Source organism: Vigna angularis, chromosome 1 (assembly GCF_016808095.1).
Source record: "Vigna angularis cultivar LongXiaoDou No.4 chromosome 1, ASM1680809v1, whole genome shotgun sequence".
NCBI classification, from domain to species: domain Eukaryota; kingdom Viridiplantae; phylum Streptophyta; class Magnoliopsida; order Fabales; family Fabaceae; genus Vigna; species Vigna angularis.
The window spans coordinates 54,648,094-54,665,704 of record NC_068970.1 but is presented as its reverse complement, the minus strand read 5'-3'; the positions used below and the strand labels follow the sequence as shown (position 1 = coordinate 54,665,704).

Sequence of the window (17,611 nt, the reverse complement as noted above, 5' to 3'; positions counted from 1 at the left end):
ATATGTCGTCTCTTTCATCGCCAACTCTTCATCCTCCTCTTCCTCTTTCCTCATTGACCATTGCCACTTTACTATTATTATCGCCATTTCCATGGTTGTCGTTATTGCTGCTATCATTCTCACCTCTGTAGTTATTATCGCCACTTCTTCTTCCTCCTCCAACTCTTCTTTCTCTCATTCATTTTTCTTTTCCTCATTCTAGTCACTTACTTCAATTAATTTATAATAGATATTACATTATAATTGACGAGAAAATTGATACTCATTTTATTGACGAATTTAAACATAAATTTTAAAAAAATTTGATTATAGATAGATTTTTAAACAATTCAATTACTGACAAATTTATCAAAATATTTTCAAAAAAATCAATTATAGACAGATTTACTGATGGAATTTCAAAAAATTCAATATCGACGAATTTATCAACATGTTTATAAAAATCCATTATCAAATGATTTCACTATAACATGGTCAAAGTCAAAAGTGAGAACTTTTGGTGTCCATTTTACTAAAGGATTTCATGGATAATAAATATTATAAATTACTAGACCCGTCAATCAGGCCCCCCTTACATGGTTTGACCCTAACCCACGTGGGTTGGGGTCAGAAAAATCCACAAGACCAAAAAGCCACTTGTAGAAAAAGCTCATGGGGCCAAAATATCTTCAAAAGCCCTGTGGGCTAGGGCCAACCCATGGACCTTTTTTTTAGAAAAAATGTTCATTTTGAATACAAGAAAAAATATAATTAACTCCTAATTTGTTACAAAAAAAGTTATTATAGAAAATAAATTGAAATTTTGATAAGAGGAAAGTTCTAGAATCAAAAGGCAAAAACAAAATGACAATATTTATTGAGTTAGATTATCTAAGTATATAATTAAAAGATCATTTTATAAATTTGAAATTTAAATATTTAATTTCGCTTTTTTTTTAGGTTATAAGTCAGAAATTAACTTTCTATCTAAAATTATCCTAATTGAAATTTAAGAGAAGATTTTCTCTAATTGAAGCTCTTAATTTAAAAAAAATGAGGCTTCTTTATTTTCTTAGAAAGCTATTGAAAAAGAAATTAAATATAAATGATTTTTTTTTTCATTTTATACTCAACAAATCATGCTCATAACATAAATAATAAGTAAAAAGAAAAAACTCATAAACCTTGTGCAAGCTGCAGTTGTATCCGTCCATAAGATTCAATCTTGTCGTACAACTCACTCAAAATGTTTACATTTTAAATGTCATAAACATAAACATACATTTTATGTTATGTGTTCTAATTGAAAGTTAAAAATAAATTATTTAATGTGTTAGTTAAAGAATTGAAACACTATAACATTTGTCATTCTTTAGTACTTTAGATCTATTTAAAATTTTCATTTTTTTTTATAAATTTTTAAGAATTTAACTTTCTTTTTATAATATATCTTATGGTGATTTTGAGAAAAGATTATCAGAGAGAAAAAAACAAAATAAAACATAAGTTTAATTTACACATAAAATATTGATACTATTTTTTATCCAAAAATTTAAATAATAAATTTTTAAATTATTTTTAATTTTAAATAATTAAAAATAAATTGAGTGATATTTTAGAAGTCGAGAAAACAAAACAATGATTCTTTTTAAGAACTGTAAAGCAGTACAAATATTAAATCAATTTAATATGTTATTATCTCTCTTTGGGGTTATTTTGATATTACTAATTATATATAATTTTCTAATAATTGGTGTAAAATAAAGCATTTTTATAATATTTTAGTAAAATAAATTTGTAATACTATTTAGTTGTATAAAATTAAGTGTGTGGTTTGCAATTGTTTTTAATTATTTAAAAAAGTGGTTATTTTGAACATTAAATATTCTATTATACTACAATTAATTATTTTTATTTAATAATTTGAAATAAGAAATCAATTACATGAATATAAAATTTAGTACTTTTAATAGTTACTATGAGAATGTTGAAGTTTAGTTTTCAAAAAATTTTTAGTGGGGCTAAACCCACCTTAACCTTGACCCTAACCCTCTTGAGAGGGGGCTTTGGGGTCGAGACTTTTTTTTGGCCCCCATTTGAGGGGCTTCTTAACAGGAGGCTTTTTCAATAGTGGGTTAGGACTAGCCCCGGGATCATGGGTCAAATTGACAGCTCTATAAATTACCTACATATTTTACTAATGGTTGTTACTAATAAAAATATTTCTGTCAGTAATACAAATTTTAATTTACTGATAGATATTATTAACGACTTTTAACAACAGATGAATTATCAATGAATATTCTTGTTGGTAATTAAAATTCTAAAATCTATTCGTAAAATCTGTTGATAAATTTTATTTTATAAAAAAATTTTTGGTCAATTGGTAATCTATCATTTTCTTGTACTGATGCTAAGAATTTGATTGAATTTATGTTGATATTCCAAATTGATTAGAAATAAATATAATTTAAGGTATATAAATGAATGTAAATCTCATTTTATAAGTTGGTTTTTAAGTATTAAGTTAAACTTAAAACCAACTTGTTAATATGGCATCAAAACAATTTAGAAGTTTATTCTAACAAGATTTATTATTTATTGAATTATCATACCATCATTTGACTATCCATAAATATTTAATTCTATTCAAAATGTCTCAACGTAAAATGTCTTAAAAATCTTACATTAAACTTAAAATTCACTTCTTAATAATTTAATTTAAAGTTAGGTTTAAATATAAACTCAAAATCAATCTTTTAATGAATCTTAATGAAATCAAACTTAAACCATAAAAAATAATTTAACTGAGTCTAATATCAGATATTAACTCAAAATCTACTTTTTAATGAATTCTAATGAGCCAAATTAAAACACATATGAATAATCTTAGTTAGTCTTGTCTTGAATCAAGTTTAAAACTAAATTAAGTTTAGTCTTTTAATAAACCTTAATGATATCTGACTCTGGCCATAATTTTTATTTTGAATAAGTTTGATTTCAAATTTTTAGATTTAACTATTTGCTCAAAGTAGACCTTTTAGTAAATCTTAATGAGTTTGAATTCGGTTCGTAACAAGAATATAATAAAGTTTGATCTCAACTTAGTTTTAAATCAAACTTGATCCATGAAATAATTTAACTATATCACCTTAATGTTAAATATAGATTTTAATTCGACCCATAAAGTTAATCCATGATATGTTACAAAAGTATGAAAAACATGATAATTGTTCGTCATATGATCATACGCAATAGAAATTCGAGAGTAAATTATTAACGTCATACCGCCGGTAAAATGATTATACTAGTATTGTCAATCATTATTTTAACCATGAACAAGAAAGAGAAATATTATTTTAACAAAGGTATTTATATATAATAGAGTTTGACATTCATAAGTTTGATATCAGATAATGGTAATTCATTATTGATAGTTGAATAATAACACACCGATAATAATAAATAATAACAATATTGTCTTTTAGAAAATAATTTCATTGTAAATAGAATAATTGATCTTACCTAAGGCAAGTTACCTTCTTAACGATTTCATGTGTTATAAAGTAGGATTAAATCACAATCCAAAGGGTGAGTGCATCTTTAAAAGGGTGAGTGAGTCTTTAAAATCTTTCTAACTATTAATATATATTTTTTCGAAACACTTGATGAGGGTGTGCTTTCCTGTAAATTAAAGAAAAGAAAAAGAAAAAAAATAAAAAATTGTAGGATTTTTATTATATCATTTCAAATTTATCCAGTTTTAATACCAATCACTCGTAGAAATAATCTTCATATTCAAAAAATATTAAGATTACATTCTCACCACGTCAAGCTCCCACCTCAGCAAAAACTTAACTCCGTTAAGTAAATATAACGGTAGAAGTTCAATTGATTCAAATTAACACTTTTAAGGATTCAATTGGGAATTCTAAAAGAATAAGGATCAAACTGGGAAAAATCCATATAAATAGGGACAACTAAAGGGGTTTAACCTTATTTTAATTACTTGGTTTATGATGTATGAAAATGTTGTTCGATGATAATGCATGTGTGTAAAATTGAATGATTTGGTGTTCGGTGCTGTTGGTGTGGAATGTTCGACGCTTTGTTCATGATGATTGTGTTTCTACAAAATTTTTATTTAGTGGCCGAGTGAATGGTGAGGAAGTGTGACATTGAAATTGGGAAAATTGTGTTCGGTGGGAGTTTGGTCTGTATAGGGAATCTAGGTAAGTTGCTTAGGACTTGATTAGAACCCTTAAGTTACTCAAAACTATTCTAAGAGTAGGAAATCTGATTATCGGTCATTGAGTTCATGATTCTGTAGAATTGATTCTCAAATTTGAGATGAAACTGTCTAAATAATGAGAGGAAGGTTTAGATACTCTTAGCTAAGTGTATAGGTATGTATGATTCAAGTTTGGAGGATTAGAAGTTGGGAAGAATGAAGGAAATTGTTAAAGATTGGTGTAGATTATAATTCTGCAGTCATTCTGCAGAATTATGCAGTTCGCTGAGGGTCCTTCGTGGACCGTTTGGCCTTCCTCTAGTATTTCGTCTTAACTGAGTTCTGCTTAGGTGGAGCTTCAGTTAATGACCGATTGGTCTATATTGGTATTCGATTTTAATATGGTCTTCGGTTTAGTGTTAGCATTCAGCTTTAACCTTGTACTCGGTTTGTAGTGGTGTTGGTCTTAACTCTGTTCGGTCTCTTGTATTCCTTACCTGTTAATGACCGTTCGGTTATTCTTTAGTATTCGGTCTTGTTATGTGGATAGTGAAAGACTGTTCGGTCTTACACTGAGTATTCGGTTTAAGTTATAAAGTATTCAGTCTTACACTGAGTGTTCGGTTTAAGTTATAAAGTATTCGGTCTTACATTGAGTGTTCGGTTTAAGTTATAAAGTGTTTGGTCTTACACTGAGTGTTCGGTTTAAGTTATAAGTATTTGGTCTAAGCTCTAAGTGTTCAGTTGCTCTAGTGTTGACCCTCAAACTGTATTCGGCTCATGTCTAAGCCTTACTCTTCAAGCTAACCGTTCGGTCATGTTCATGCGTAGTTGTTGTCACCGTTCGGTTTGACCTTACTAGGAAGCTTTCGGTCTGTGAAAGGATTATGGTTAAATTGTACTTTGAGTGTTTATTTTTGTGGCTTAAATATATTATGCTTGAGAAATAATGTTGATATTGTAGTATGGTATGAAATTTCTAAAGGTGTATATGAAAGAGAATTTCAAGGAGGAATGTCTCAGTGGTTGGTTATCAATGTGGTAGTAAGGTATGAATATGGACAGTGAAATCCACGATGTTCATCCTGACATTCTAATGGTTACCAAGTCTCAACTAGAGATGGGTAAATCATGTCGTGAGAATAGCAGGAGGCCTTAGTCTAAGGGGTAGACCTTTGGCGAGGGATAACGGGCTAACATCGTGTGGCAGCTATTGAGTTTCCAGTTACTACACCCACGAGTGCACGAATGGTCAAAGCTACGTATTCATACCAGTCCGGACAGTCAAAGTAAAGTGCTCAGTCAATATGTTTTATGCGTGTGCATGAGTGTTTTATCTGTTTATTGAATTGTATGATTATTAAATTACACTAGCTTACCCTTCTTTCCCGTTTTGCCATGTTTACCCGTTCGGCTTATCCTTTGCAATGATCAACCTATGAGTGTGAGCAGAGGGAGAAGAGGTCTCGGTGGAGCAAGATCTGGAAGGAGAAGATCTACAAGTTTAGTAAAAACCATTCGGTCTTCTACATAGTTTTGTACTAGATTAGGTTTCTGTTTAAAGTTTTAATTTTACGGTTATTTTTGGATAACTGTATTAGTAAATACTTTAATATATTATGGATAACTGATCTATCTTATTATTATATGTGATTATTCTATTATGTAGTTTATATTATATTTTGGGATGTTACATTTTCTGTTTTAATTATTTTAAAATTTTTGTTTTAATTATTTTAAATTTTTTGTTATAATTATTTTAAATATTCTGTTATAATAATTTTAAATTTTCTGTTTTGATTTTTTTTAAATATTTATAATTATTTTAAACATTTTGTTTTAATTTTTAATTTATAGTTATTTGATTTTTATTTTATTAAAATTGTTATTATATTTGAATTAATTATTTATTTATATAAAGATTTGAATGGATTTTATTTATTTTGAATGAAACTTGTATATATTTAATAATTATTTTTAATTTTTTTTAATTTTATAGAATGTGTAGTTTGTTATTTGTGATTAATATATATTTAATAATTATTGTTTTGAATTATTTAATATTTATTACTAGTGCAATTTTTTTTAGTTATTATGATTTTTTTAATAATATTGTTAATAAAGAAATTTAGAATAGACATGGCTTGTACTCGAGGAGGTTCATTTTTACATCGCGGAGAGAATTTCTTAGAGGGTGAGAGGTGGAGACCTACTGCTTCTGCTCGTAGAAGACATGGAGCAGTTGATTCTGATGTTCATATTGAGGATGCAGTTGAGGATCATGCAGTTGAGGATCATGCATTTGAGGAGCATGATATTGAGCAGGAGGAGGATCATCAGGATGTTGTTGAAGGTGGATTTCCTGAAGGTCCATTAGACACTTCAGTATTGACACATTATGTTCACCATGTTGCTTATGCGATATTGTAGAGTCGGGTAAGTTCAAAACTTTACTTTTAATGATTATTGTTTAGTTGAAATAATTTTATATTAAAAATTATTGTTTAGGAACGGGAGGAGATCAAGTTAATCTCCCATGGGAAGAAGTTAAATAAATTAGGATCCTCCCACGAGGGCATTAAAGACATTGTTAATGGTTCTGGTCTGCTGTTGACCGTGATTTTAGATGATGTGTCATCGTTGTTGCACTTCCCAGTTTTAGGCAAGTTATGCCATCTGGAGGAATTAGATTTTGAAGAAAGTAGACGCGCCATTGTGGAGTTTTTAGGCGTGGATGACGGGAGAGCTGGTGTTGAGTTACATGCAGCTCACGGTGCAAAAGTCAGATTAAGCTGGCTTTGAGACATCTACGTTGAGCACTGTGAGCAGTAGTGGAAGTACGCTGTCCGGGCATACTTGTTGAATCTAGTTAAATGCATTATATTTGCTGATAAGACTGCCACAACCATTCGCATGTAGCCGATATGTCTAAGACGCTGCTGCACTAGCATATATGTATGAGCACCTAATAAAAAATCATACATAATTTTTAAAATAATTATAAAATAATAAAATAATTAAAACAATAATATAATTAAAATTTTATATATAACATATTAAACATGTATCAGATAATGATATCCGAAATTTTATCCGAAATTTTCACCATCGAATCTCCACATCCGATTTTTATAAATTCGGAATTTCATATCCGATAAGGTATTAAGTTTATCTTTTTTTCAAAATCAATTTTATTAATTTTAATAAAATCATAGAAATTAATTTATATTAATTAAAAATTATATAATTACATTATAAACTTATAGAAAATCACACATAATTTTAAAAATAATTAGAAACTAATAAAATAATTAAATAAAAAATATTATTAAACTTTTATATAAATTAGTAAACATTAGTCGGATTTCCACGTCCGAATAGGTGATAATCGAAAATCCACATCCGATTTTGGTGCATTCGGATACTCATATCCAATACTTTCATTTTCAGTTTTTTTATTCAAAATTAGTTTTATTAATTTTAATACATTCATTAAATTATTTTATAGTAATTAAAAAATATATAATACATTATAAACTCATACATAAAATGCCAAAAAATTTAAACTAATCTAAGAAATATTGAAAAAAATTTAAACTAATATAAGAAGTATATAATGTTCACATGCACATAATATGAATATAATAAAAGTCGTGTATCGAATATCTAAATCCGAAGCTTCGTAAATCGGATGTCTACATCCAGGACCCCTGCATTGGTGTTGGGCGATTTCGGCAAGTGCACCGAATCGTTTCAAGTAATAAACCGGTAAGACCAGGTATCGTTTTCCCAAGAGACTCGTAATAGTAGAGAATTGTACGATTAACAACTCATCTAGACTCAATAGAACATAACATCAATTTACAAACAAGTGCAAAAAGATAAATTCACACATAATTACAAGGTTGGACTTTGGTAGTGAAGACACTTGGACATGGACTAGACTAGAAATGGTGTGAATTGACATTGCTAAGGTTAGATTTCACCTATTTCACTCTTGTGTAAACCCAAATTCATCTCCTCTCCATCAATTTACTAAAGTCAATCCCACAAATTTACTCAATCCCCAATTTCTTAGGTAAAAGAGCTTTTCCCTATTAAACCCCAATTTCTTGGACAATCTAACAAAGAAACCCACATTAAAGAGCTAAGATTTTAAGACAACAAGTAATTCATCTTCCAATGGACTACAACTCTTATTTTAGTTCTAGATCATGCAAAATATGTTTCCATACCCATGAACAACAAATCAAGCCATGAAATATTCCTATCACATGCAAGCTTTAAGATTGGAAACAAGAATACTAGCAATTGATAGCAAAGGCATATATATATTGAAATCAATCATCAATTACACAAGAATTTATAGGTTACATCAATCCCTAACAAGATGGGTTTGGTTCTCCACTTTCATGGAGAACCTTAAGCTTACAAACATGGTGGATGGAAGAAGAAGGAGACCCAAAGGAAGAAGAGGAGGTGTTCCCACAAGCTCCTCACGCCCTCCATGAGCCCCTCTGAGTGAAAATCGCGACTCCAAGAACCAAAGACCCTTTCCCCTTCGCGTTTCTCACTTTAAATAGAGAAAAATAGCCACATCAGCACCGACAGCGCTCAGCGCTAATTCTGGCGCTCAGCGCCAGCTTTTCTGGGAATTTGGGCGCTCAGCGTTAAGGTTCCAGCGCTCTGGGCGCAACTTTCGCATTCTGCCACCGCTCAGCCCTGAGTTTCACCGCTCAGCCCTGTGGGCGCTCAGCCCTAAGTTTCACCGCTCAGCCCTGTGGGCGCTCAGCCCTAAGTATTAGCGCTCAGCCCTAAGCCGTTTTGACAGCATTCTCAAATTCAAGTTCTTTTGCAATTCCGAAGGCGCCGGACATGAGTATTTGCTTCAATTTGATCTCTTCCAATCCTTATTCATCTACAAAATAAACACACAAAGACAATTAAACTAATCTATGAACAATAAAACACAATTTTTACATCTTTCCATGAGACTTATTACACAAACACATGAAAAAGATATTAAAATAAGTGTAAATATAAGGTAAATATCACACTTATCAATTGGCTCTCCACAACCAATAAGTTCAATTTCGGTTTTTCATTTCATGCATGCAAACAAATTAACGAAAATAAAATACCTCTCCATCAATATCAATGCCAATGCAACCAACAAGTCTAACTATGCATACAGATTAAAAAAAAATACTAACCTTCCTCTTCAGCAAGAACACAAAGAAGAATGAGCTAACACGTCGCACCCCAAGTGCACCACCACAAAGCAAGTCAAGCACTTTGATAAGTGTCACAAATTACATATAGTGAGCACTTATTTTAATCTCCTTTGATGTGTTTTAGAGTAAAATCTCATGAAAAGTTATACAAAATGTATATATAATTGATTTTATATCAATATGAGTGTTTTTGTGTGTTTATTTTGCAGATGAATAAGGATTGGAGAAGATAAAAAAGTTCCAAAAATTTCAATGTTACTATTCACTGGGTATTATTCATGCATTGACCTGTACTATTCATGCGTTGACCGACACTGTTCACACTTTGACTTTCGCCCAGTGAGTTGACTTTCTCGCCCAGCGAGTTGACTTTTTCGCCCAGCGAGTTGACCTCTCTCGCCCAGCGAGCCAGCGCCAGTCGCCCAGCGAGCCAGTGCCAGTCGCCCAGCGAGTGGGTACTGTTCGTCCAGCGAAAAATCACTTAAGACCCATCTCTTTAAGGACGCGAACCAGAGGCAGAGAAGGCAGTTCTGGGAGGGGAAATCGCTGCCAGACCTCAGGGACGACGGTGTGGAGGTGCGACTTCACTGCAGGAGCTCATGGAGGCCGCTTGGGGCATGTGGAAGCATCCTTTTCTCCTCTTTGGGTCTCCTTCTTCTTCCATCCATGTTTGTAAGCTTGAGGTTCTTTCATGGAAATGGAGAACCAAATTCATCTTGTTAAGAATTGATGTAACTACTGGATTCTTGTGTATCTGTTGAAAGATTTGAATATATATATGCTTGCTCTGTTAATTTCTAGTTTCTTGTTTCCAATCTTTAATGCCTGCTTGAAATGGGAACATTCATAACTTGATTTTATGGATTCATGGGTATGGAAATGTATCTTGTGGTCTAGATCTGAAACAAGGGGCCTAGTGGATGTAAGATATCTAGTAGGAAACTTACTACATTGGTTGTCTTAAGATCTTTGTTCTTTAATGCGGATTTTCTTATTAATTGATCATGGATTTGATTGTTAATAGAGGATTTAGGCTTTTCACCTAAGAAATTAGGGATAAAGTAATTTCGATGGTTGACATTAGCAATTAATGGAGAGGAGATGAAACTTTTTATGCACAAGAGTGAAAGTGGTGAAATCTAATCTGAGCAAAGCCGATCCATATAATTTCTGACCTTTATCCATATCTAAGTGCCTTCACTACCAAAGTCCAACCTTGTAATTATGTGTGAATTTATTTTTCTGCATTTGTTTGTAAATTGATGTTATGTTCTTGAGTCTAAAACGAGTTATTAATCGCACAATTCTTTAGTATTACGAGTCTCTTGGGAAAACGATACTTGGACTTACCATTTTATATTACTTGAAGCGATTCAGTACACTTGCCGAAATATTCGCCCAACACACTTCAAACTACACTCGAACAATCCTTCTGAAATATCTTTAGACAACACTCACTCATAGATATGAGCTCCAAAGTAAAAAGCTAAAGAGGAAAAGTATTATGAAATAACTGTAGTTCAAAGGTGAGGAGTGTAGGGTTTTTTTTATAAAGATGAAATGAGATAGAGGGATGCAAGGATGTAGGGGTGTAAGGGTACAGGAGTGAAGGGATGCAGATAGAGAAAGAATGCATGTTTGGTGATTAGATAAAATGGAAGTGGAGTCAATGATGTGCACAAAAATTCTCAATACTAAAAAATTAAACTTTTAAATCACTTTTTAATTAGAGACATTTTAGAAAATTAAAAGTGTAGAATGAAATATTTGGAGCTGCAAGGTGAAACATTCACTTGAGTGGTGATGAATGAGAAGCCTCCATGGCCAATAGTTCCGGATTATAAAACACTTTTGGATTAAAAAAATTATCAAAGACAAAGTTTCCAATTCACCATTCCCAAAAATATTTTTTTCAATCATCAAATGGAAAGTATTTATGGAAATATATACAATCTAAAATATATTTTAAAAAAATATATTATAAAATATATAGTTTTCAAAGTACTTTCAGAATTAAAAATATATTATAAAATATGCATTTTTAAATGTATTTTTTTGGTTCATTCGGATTATATAATCTGAAAGGTATTTTCAAATTTAGAAATGTTTTTCAAATTCGGAATGTATTTTGAATTATTCATTTTAAAATAAATTTTTAAATTTTGAAATATCTTTCATAATACCTATTTCAAAATGTATTTTTTTAAAATATATTTTGAATTATATAATTTGAAATCTTTCAAATTGTATATTTTAAAATGTATTTGTTGAATATATTGTAGATTATACAATCTAAAAAGTATTTTTAAATTTAGAAATACTTTTTAGAATCTACAATCCGGAATACATTAAAAAATATGAAGGTGTAGAGATGATTTTAATCTTTTTATTATTATTTGGGGCTTTATTAGTTTTATGAGGTCTAGAAAATAAAAATTGTGTAGAAAGAAATGGCCCGTTGTTCATATTAACATGATGAAGTGTTTTACTCTACACCTCCAAAACTTTTATGGCTTAGTATCACTTTTGGTCCCTTGAAAGAGAGATTGTGTTCAAAATGGTCCTACCTTTTTTAAAAAATAACAAATGATCCCAACTTTTGAAAAAACGAGTTAAGTTAATTCTTTTTGTTAACGACATCAAAAATTAAACGGTGCAACTGCCCCCTGGAAAAAAACATGATCAGGTGTCCAATTTTAATGATTGCCTGTCACTACCAGGGTGAATGAGGTGTAAATAATTACTAAAAAATGTTGAATTGCGCGAATATTCCTTTTAATTTATAATTAAAAAATTTATGAAGAGTTAGGGTTTCATCAACCACTGTAAATAGAAATTTCTAACTACCTCTAATCTTAATAGGTAATTTAATTAAAATCACTTTAACTCTAATTAAATTTCTAAAATCTGATTCACTATCAGAAACCTAATCAAGAACTTGTCTTCTTCTTCCCAATTTTCTTTTGTTTCTTTCACACTAACAACCCAACCCTGAGTTGTTCTTTCTCGCGGACAACTCTACTCTGAGAGTTATCCTTGTCTCGAGCAAAGGCAGAAGCCTTGTGGTGGCAAAGACGACAGAGATGTGGGAGCGCGACGTAGACGGCGTTTTCGTCTTTTGTGGTAGCTGGCAGAGTGTTCGCGAGGGACAGTGTGAGGAGATCATGTCGAAGAAGGTCGTGGTGGCTCGATCTGGCGAGTATTATGGCGGAATCGCGAGGCCCTTCGTGGCGCAAGTAAAACCCTCTTCTTCTCTGTTTTGGGTTGTTTCGTAGGGAACACAAACACGACCTCTTCGCTACACAGTGGTCATGACAGAGGCGGGTTGTTTCTTGATCACTTTGTTGAGATTGTTGATAAAGGGAGCACTAGTTTAGCCAAACCTTACAATCTCAGAACTTATGGTTTTTTATGATGACAACACATTATTAATAACATGAGTTGTTGTATGTTTATATGTGTTACATGTTCATTACTTTCATGTTTATGATTATTTGAGAACATGTTTTGTTGTTGTTTTAGTCAAAGCATGCAAATTCACTGTGTTTTACATGAGATCTCATCTCTGGTTGCATAACAAATGTTTTGAAAGAAGGAAAACCACATGCACTTTAGTTGAACTTTAATTGTGTGTGGCAAAACAGCAATTTTAAGTCGACTTCATTTTGAAGTAAGTCGATTAAAACTCGTGGCTTTGCACAAATGTTTTCAAAGTGTGCTACGAGTATTTTTGGAAAGAAAGTTTTTCAAAACTGCATTGAAGTGTTACGAAGTCGACTGTATGCGCAAGCTACTCGACTTAATTAGTTATGTTTTGAAATTCTGTTCTTGCTTGTGATGTCTAACGACTATATTTTATATCTTTGGCCAAGCATTTATTGTGAGTCAACTGTATTAAATGCGTAATCAATTACGTTGGTTTGATTGCTACTAACTGTGATAATTGTCTGAGTATAATAAACTCAATTAGTAGCAAAGTCGACTTAGGAGTGTCAGTTTTATGAAAAACTATATATAGACGCGGATTTGATTTATGTAGAGACTTTAGTGATTATAACGAGTTAACTGATTCTTTTCAGATTTGTGATCTCTTGTGGAACGTGCAAAAGATCCAAGAACTCATCAAGAAGAACGAGGTGTTCATTCTTTGGTGGTTGCTTGACGAACAATAATTTGTTCTCATAGACTGATTGATCAACCTGCACATTGAGGTGTCTGATACGTGATCAACTTTTTCTCTCAATATTGTGAAGATTGTGGTTGCCCTGTTGTGACTACAGGAAGAGAACGTGTGGCGTTCTGGACTTTGAGGATTGTTCAAAGTGATTAAAGACTGCAGGAGAGGGGACATCTTGCTGCTGTTCTTTGTTTTGTATATGCCTATATTTTGGTTAGAGGGTTAGAGAGGTGTTTTATATTTTGACGTGGAGGTCGCTATAGAAGCCTTGTTGTAAAAACCCTTATCATTATAGTGCATTTGTTTCCTAGGATTGGAAGGACACTGGATGTAGGCAGTTTGGTCGAACCAGTATAAAAACCTGTGTTTGAATTCTCTATCCCTGCACTTTTATTTTCAAAGTCGACTTTACTTTTCACGTAGTCAACTATATCCGCTGCACTTGAAAAATCTTATTCCTTATGATTCAAGAAACTTCTGACACGAAAATTGAACTCCTCCACTTCTCAAATAAATGGAATTTTTTGACAGATTTGTGGTATTTCAAAATTTGGAGGATGCTTGAAGATCTTGTGAAAAGTAACTCCATACATAGATTAATAATTAATAATCTTCTAAAGAAATGAAATTAATATTACAAAATATTTAGAATGCAGAACAGAGAATCAGACTTCAGTAAGACAAAGAAGCTGATTAAGTGGAGAGTTGTTTACTCCGAATCTGAACAGTCTCAAAACCCCTCTGAATGGAAGCTTTAACAGCATGCAATCTATTTTTTTTTCACAATTTTAACCTCGTTGCCACACAACTGCCATGCAATAAGATAAACTGGACACGTCATTAAGTTTTGTCCAGGGAGGCAGTTACACCGTTTAATTTTTGACGCAGTTAGCTAAAAGGATTAGCTTTCAAAAGTTGGGATCATTTGTTACTTTTTAAAAAAGGTGTGACCATTTTGAACACAACCCCTCTTTCGAGGGACCAAAAGAATTATTGAGAATTTATGTGTGCATCATTGACTCCTCCTCTATTTTCCTACAGTCACCAAACATGCATTCATGTTGCACCTATTCATCCCTTCACTTGTGCACCCTTGCATCCCTGCACCTCATTTCATCTTTATAAGAAAATCCTACACCTCATGCACCTTTGAACTAAAACTCTTTCATAATATTTTTCCTCTTGAGCTTTTTACTTTGCAGGTCATATTTGTAAGTGAGTGTTGTCTAAAGATATTTCAGAAGGATTGTTCGAGTGTAGCTTGGAGTGCTTGACTTGCTTTGTTGTGGTGCACTTGGGGTGTGGCGTGCTTTTTTTTTAATCTGTGTGCATAGTTAGACTTGTTAGTTGCATTGACATTGATATTGATGGAGAGGTATTTTATTTCCGTTAATCTGTTTGCATGCATGAAATGAAAAACCGAAATTGAACTTATCAGTTGTGCAGAGCCGATGCAGGGGGTCCTTGGATGTGGACATCCGATTTACGAAACTTCAGATTTAGATATTCGATACACGACTTTTATTATATGTGTATGTGAACATTATATACTTCTTATATTAGTTTAATTTCTTTTTAATACTTCTTATATTAGTTTAATTTTTTGGACATTTTATGTATGAGTTTATAATGTATTATATAATTTTTAATTAATATAAAATAATTTTATGAATGTATTAAAATTAATAAACCTAATTTATAAAAAAAAACTGAAAATGAAAGTATCGGGTATGAGTATCCGAATGTGCTAAAATCGGATGTGGATTTTCGATTATCACCTATTCGAATGTGGAAATCCGACTAATGTTTATTAATTTATATAAATGTTTAATAATATTTTTTATTTAATTATTTTATTAGTTTCTAATTATTTTAAAAAATTATGTATGATTTTCTACGAGTTTATAATGTAATTATACAATTTTTAATTAATATAAATTAATTTCTATGAATTTATTAAAATTAATAAAATATATTTTGAAAAAAGATAAACTTAATACCCTATCGGATATAAAAATCCAAATTTGTAGAAATCAGATGTGGAGATCCAATGGTGAAAATTTTGGATATCAATGCATGTTTAATAGGTTATATATAAAACTTTAATTATATTACTGTTTTAATTATTTTATTAGTTTATAATTATTTTTAAAATTATGTATGATTTTTTATTAGCTCCTCATAAATATATGTTAGTGCAGCAACGCCCTACGCATATCGACCACATGCGTGTACGTCTCTAAAGAACAAAAGATAACACACATGAATGGATGTGACAGTTTTATCAGCAAATATACTGCATCCAACTAGATGCAACAAGTATGCCTAGGCAGCGTACTCCCACTGCTGCTACTCATAATGCTCAGCGTAGATGTCTCGAAGCCAGCTCAATTTGACTTTCGCACTGTGAGCTGCATGTAACTCAGTACCAGCTCTCCCATCATCCACACCTAAAATCTCCATAATGGCACGTCTACTTTCTTCAAAATATAATTCCTCTAGATGACATAACTGGCCTAAAACTTGGAGGTGCAACAACGATGACACATCATATAAAGTGACAGTCATCTCACCCACGGGGAGATGGAAATTGTTGGTCTCGAATTGAAATTCTCTACAAATGTCAACAGTAGACCCCTATCGACATAGCCATAGGAGATGCCCACCAGAGACAGCAGACCATAAGCATTAACGATGTCTCTAATGCCCTCATGGGAGGATCCTAATCTGTTTAACTTCTTCCCATCGGAGATCAACTTGATCTCCTCCCATTCCTAAACAATAATATTTAATATAAAATTATTTTAACTAAACAATGATCATTAAAATTAAAGTTTTGCACTTATCCGACACTGCCATATCGCATAAGCAACATGGTGAACGTAATGTGTCAATACTGAAGTGTCTAATGAACCTTCAGGAAATCCACCTTCAGCAACATCCTCATAATCCTCCTCCTACTCAATATCATGCTCCTCAAATGCATGATCCTCAACATGAACATCAGACTCAACTGATCCACTTCTTCTACGAGCAGAAGCAGTAGGTCTCCACCTCTCACCCTTTGAGAAATTCTCTCCGCGATGTAAAAATGAACCTCCATGAGTACGAGCCATGTCTATTCTAAATTTCTTTATTAACAATATTATTAAAAAATCATAATAACTAAAAAAATTGTTGCTAGTAATAAATATTAAATCATTCAAAACAATAATTATTAAATATAAATTCACAAATAACAAACTATACATTTTATAAAATTCAAAATATTAAAAATAGTTATTAAATATATACCATGTTTCATTCAAAATAAATAAAATTCATTCAAATTTTTATATAAATAAATAATTAATTCAAATATAACAATCTTATTAAAATAAAAATCAAATAAATATAAATTTAAAATTAAAACAGAAAGTTTAAAATAATTATAAATATTAAAAAATTAAAACAGAAAATTTAAAATTATTATAACAGAAAATTTAAAATAATTATAACAGAAAATTTAAAATATTTAAAACAAAAAATTTACAATAATAAAATCAGAAAATTTAAAATATTTAAAATTATTTCATTCAAAATAAATAAAATTAATTCAAATCTTTATTATATAAATAAATAATTAATTCAATTATAACAATTTTATTAAAATAAGAATCAAATAACTATAAATTAAAATATTTTAACAGAAAGTTTAAAATAATTATAACAGAACATTTAAAAAAATTAAAACAGAAAATTTAAAATTATTATAACAGAATATTTAAAATAATTATAAAAGAAAATTTAAAATAATTAAAACAAAAAATTTAAAATAATTAAAACAGAAAATTTGAAACAATTAAAATTATATCATTCAAAATAAATAAAATTAATTCAAATCTTTATATAAATAAATTATTAATTCAATTATAAGAATTTTATTAAAATAAAAATCAAATAACTACAAATTAAAACATTAAAACAGAAAGTTTTAAATAATTATAACAG

The 17,611-nt window shown here is 30.7% G+C and overlaps 1 protein-coding gene across 1 annotated transcript; it reads right to left on the bottom strand.

Moving 5' to 3' along the window:
• Nucleotides 1-15,970: 15,970 nt before the first annotated feature.
• On the bottom strand, nucleotides 15,971-16,737 carry LOC108336667 (protein MAIN-LIKE 1-like). The gene is made up of 2 exons (XM_017573135.1): nucleotides 16,583-16,737; nucleotides 15,971-16,235 (listed from the first exon to the last, which is right to left on the bottom strand). Exons 1-2 carry the CDS (start codon nucleotides 16,735-16,737, stop codon nucleotides 15,971-15,973), a joined length of 420 nt encoding a protein of 139 aa, XP_017428624.1.
• Between the last annotated feature and the right edge of the window lie 874 nt (nucleotides 16,738-17,611).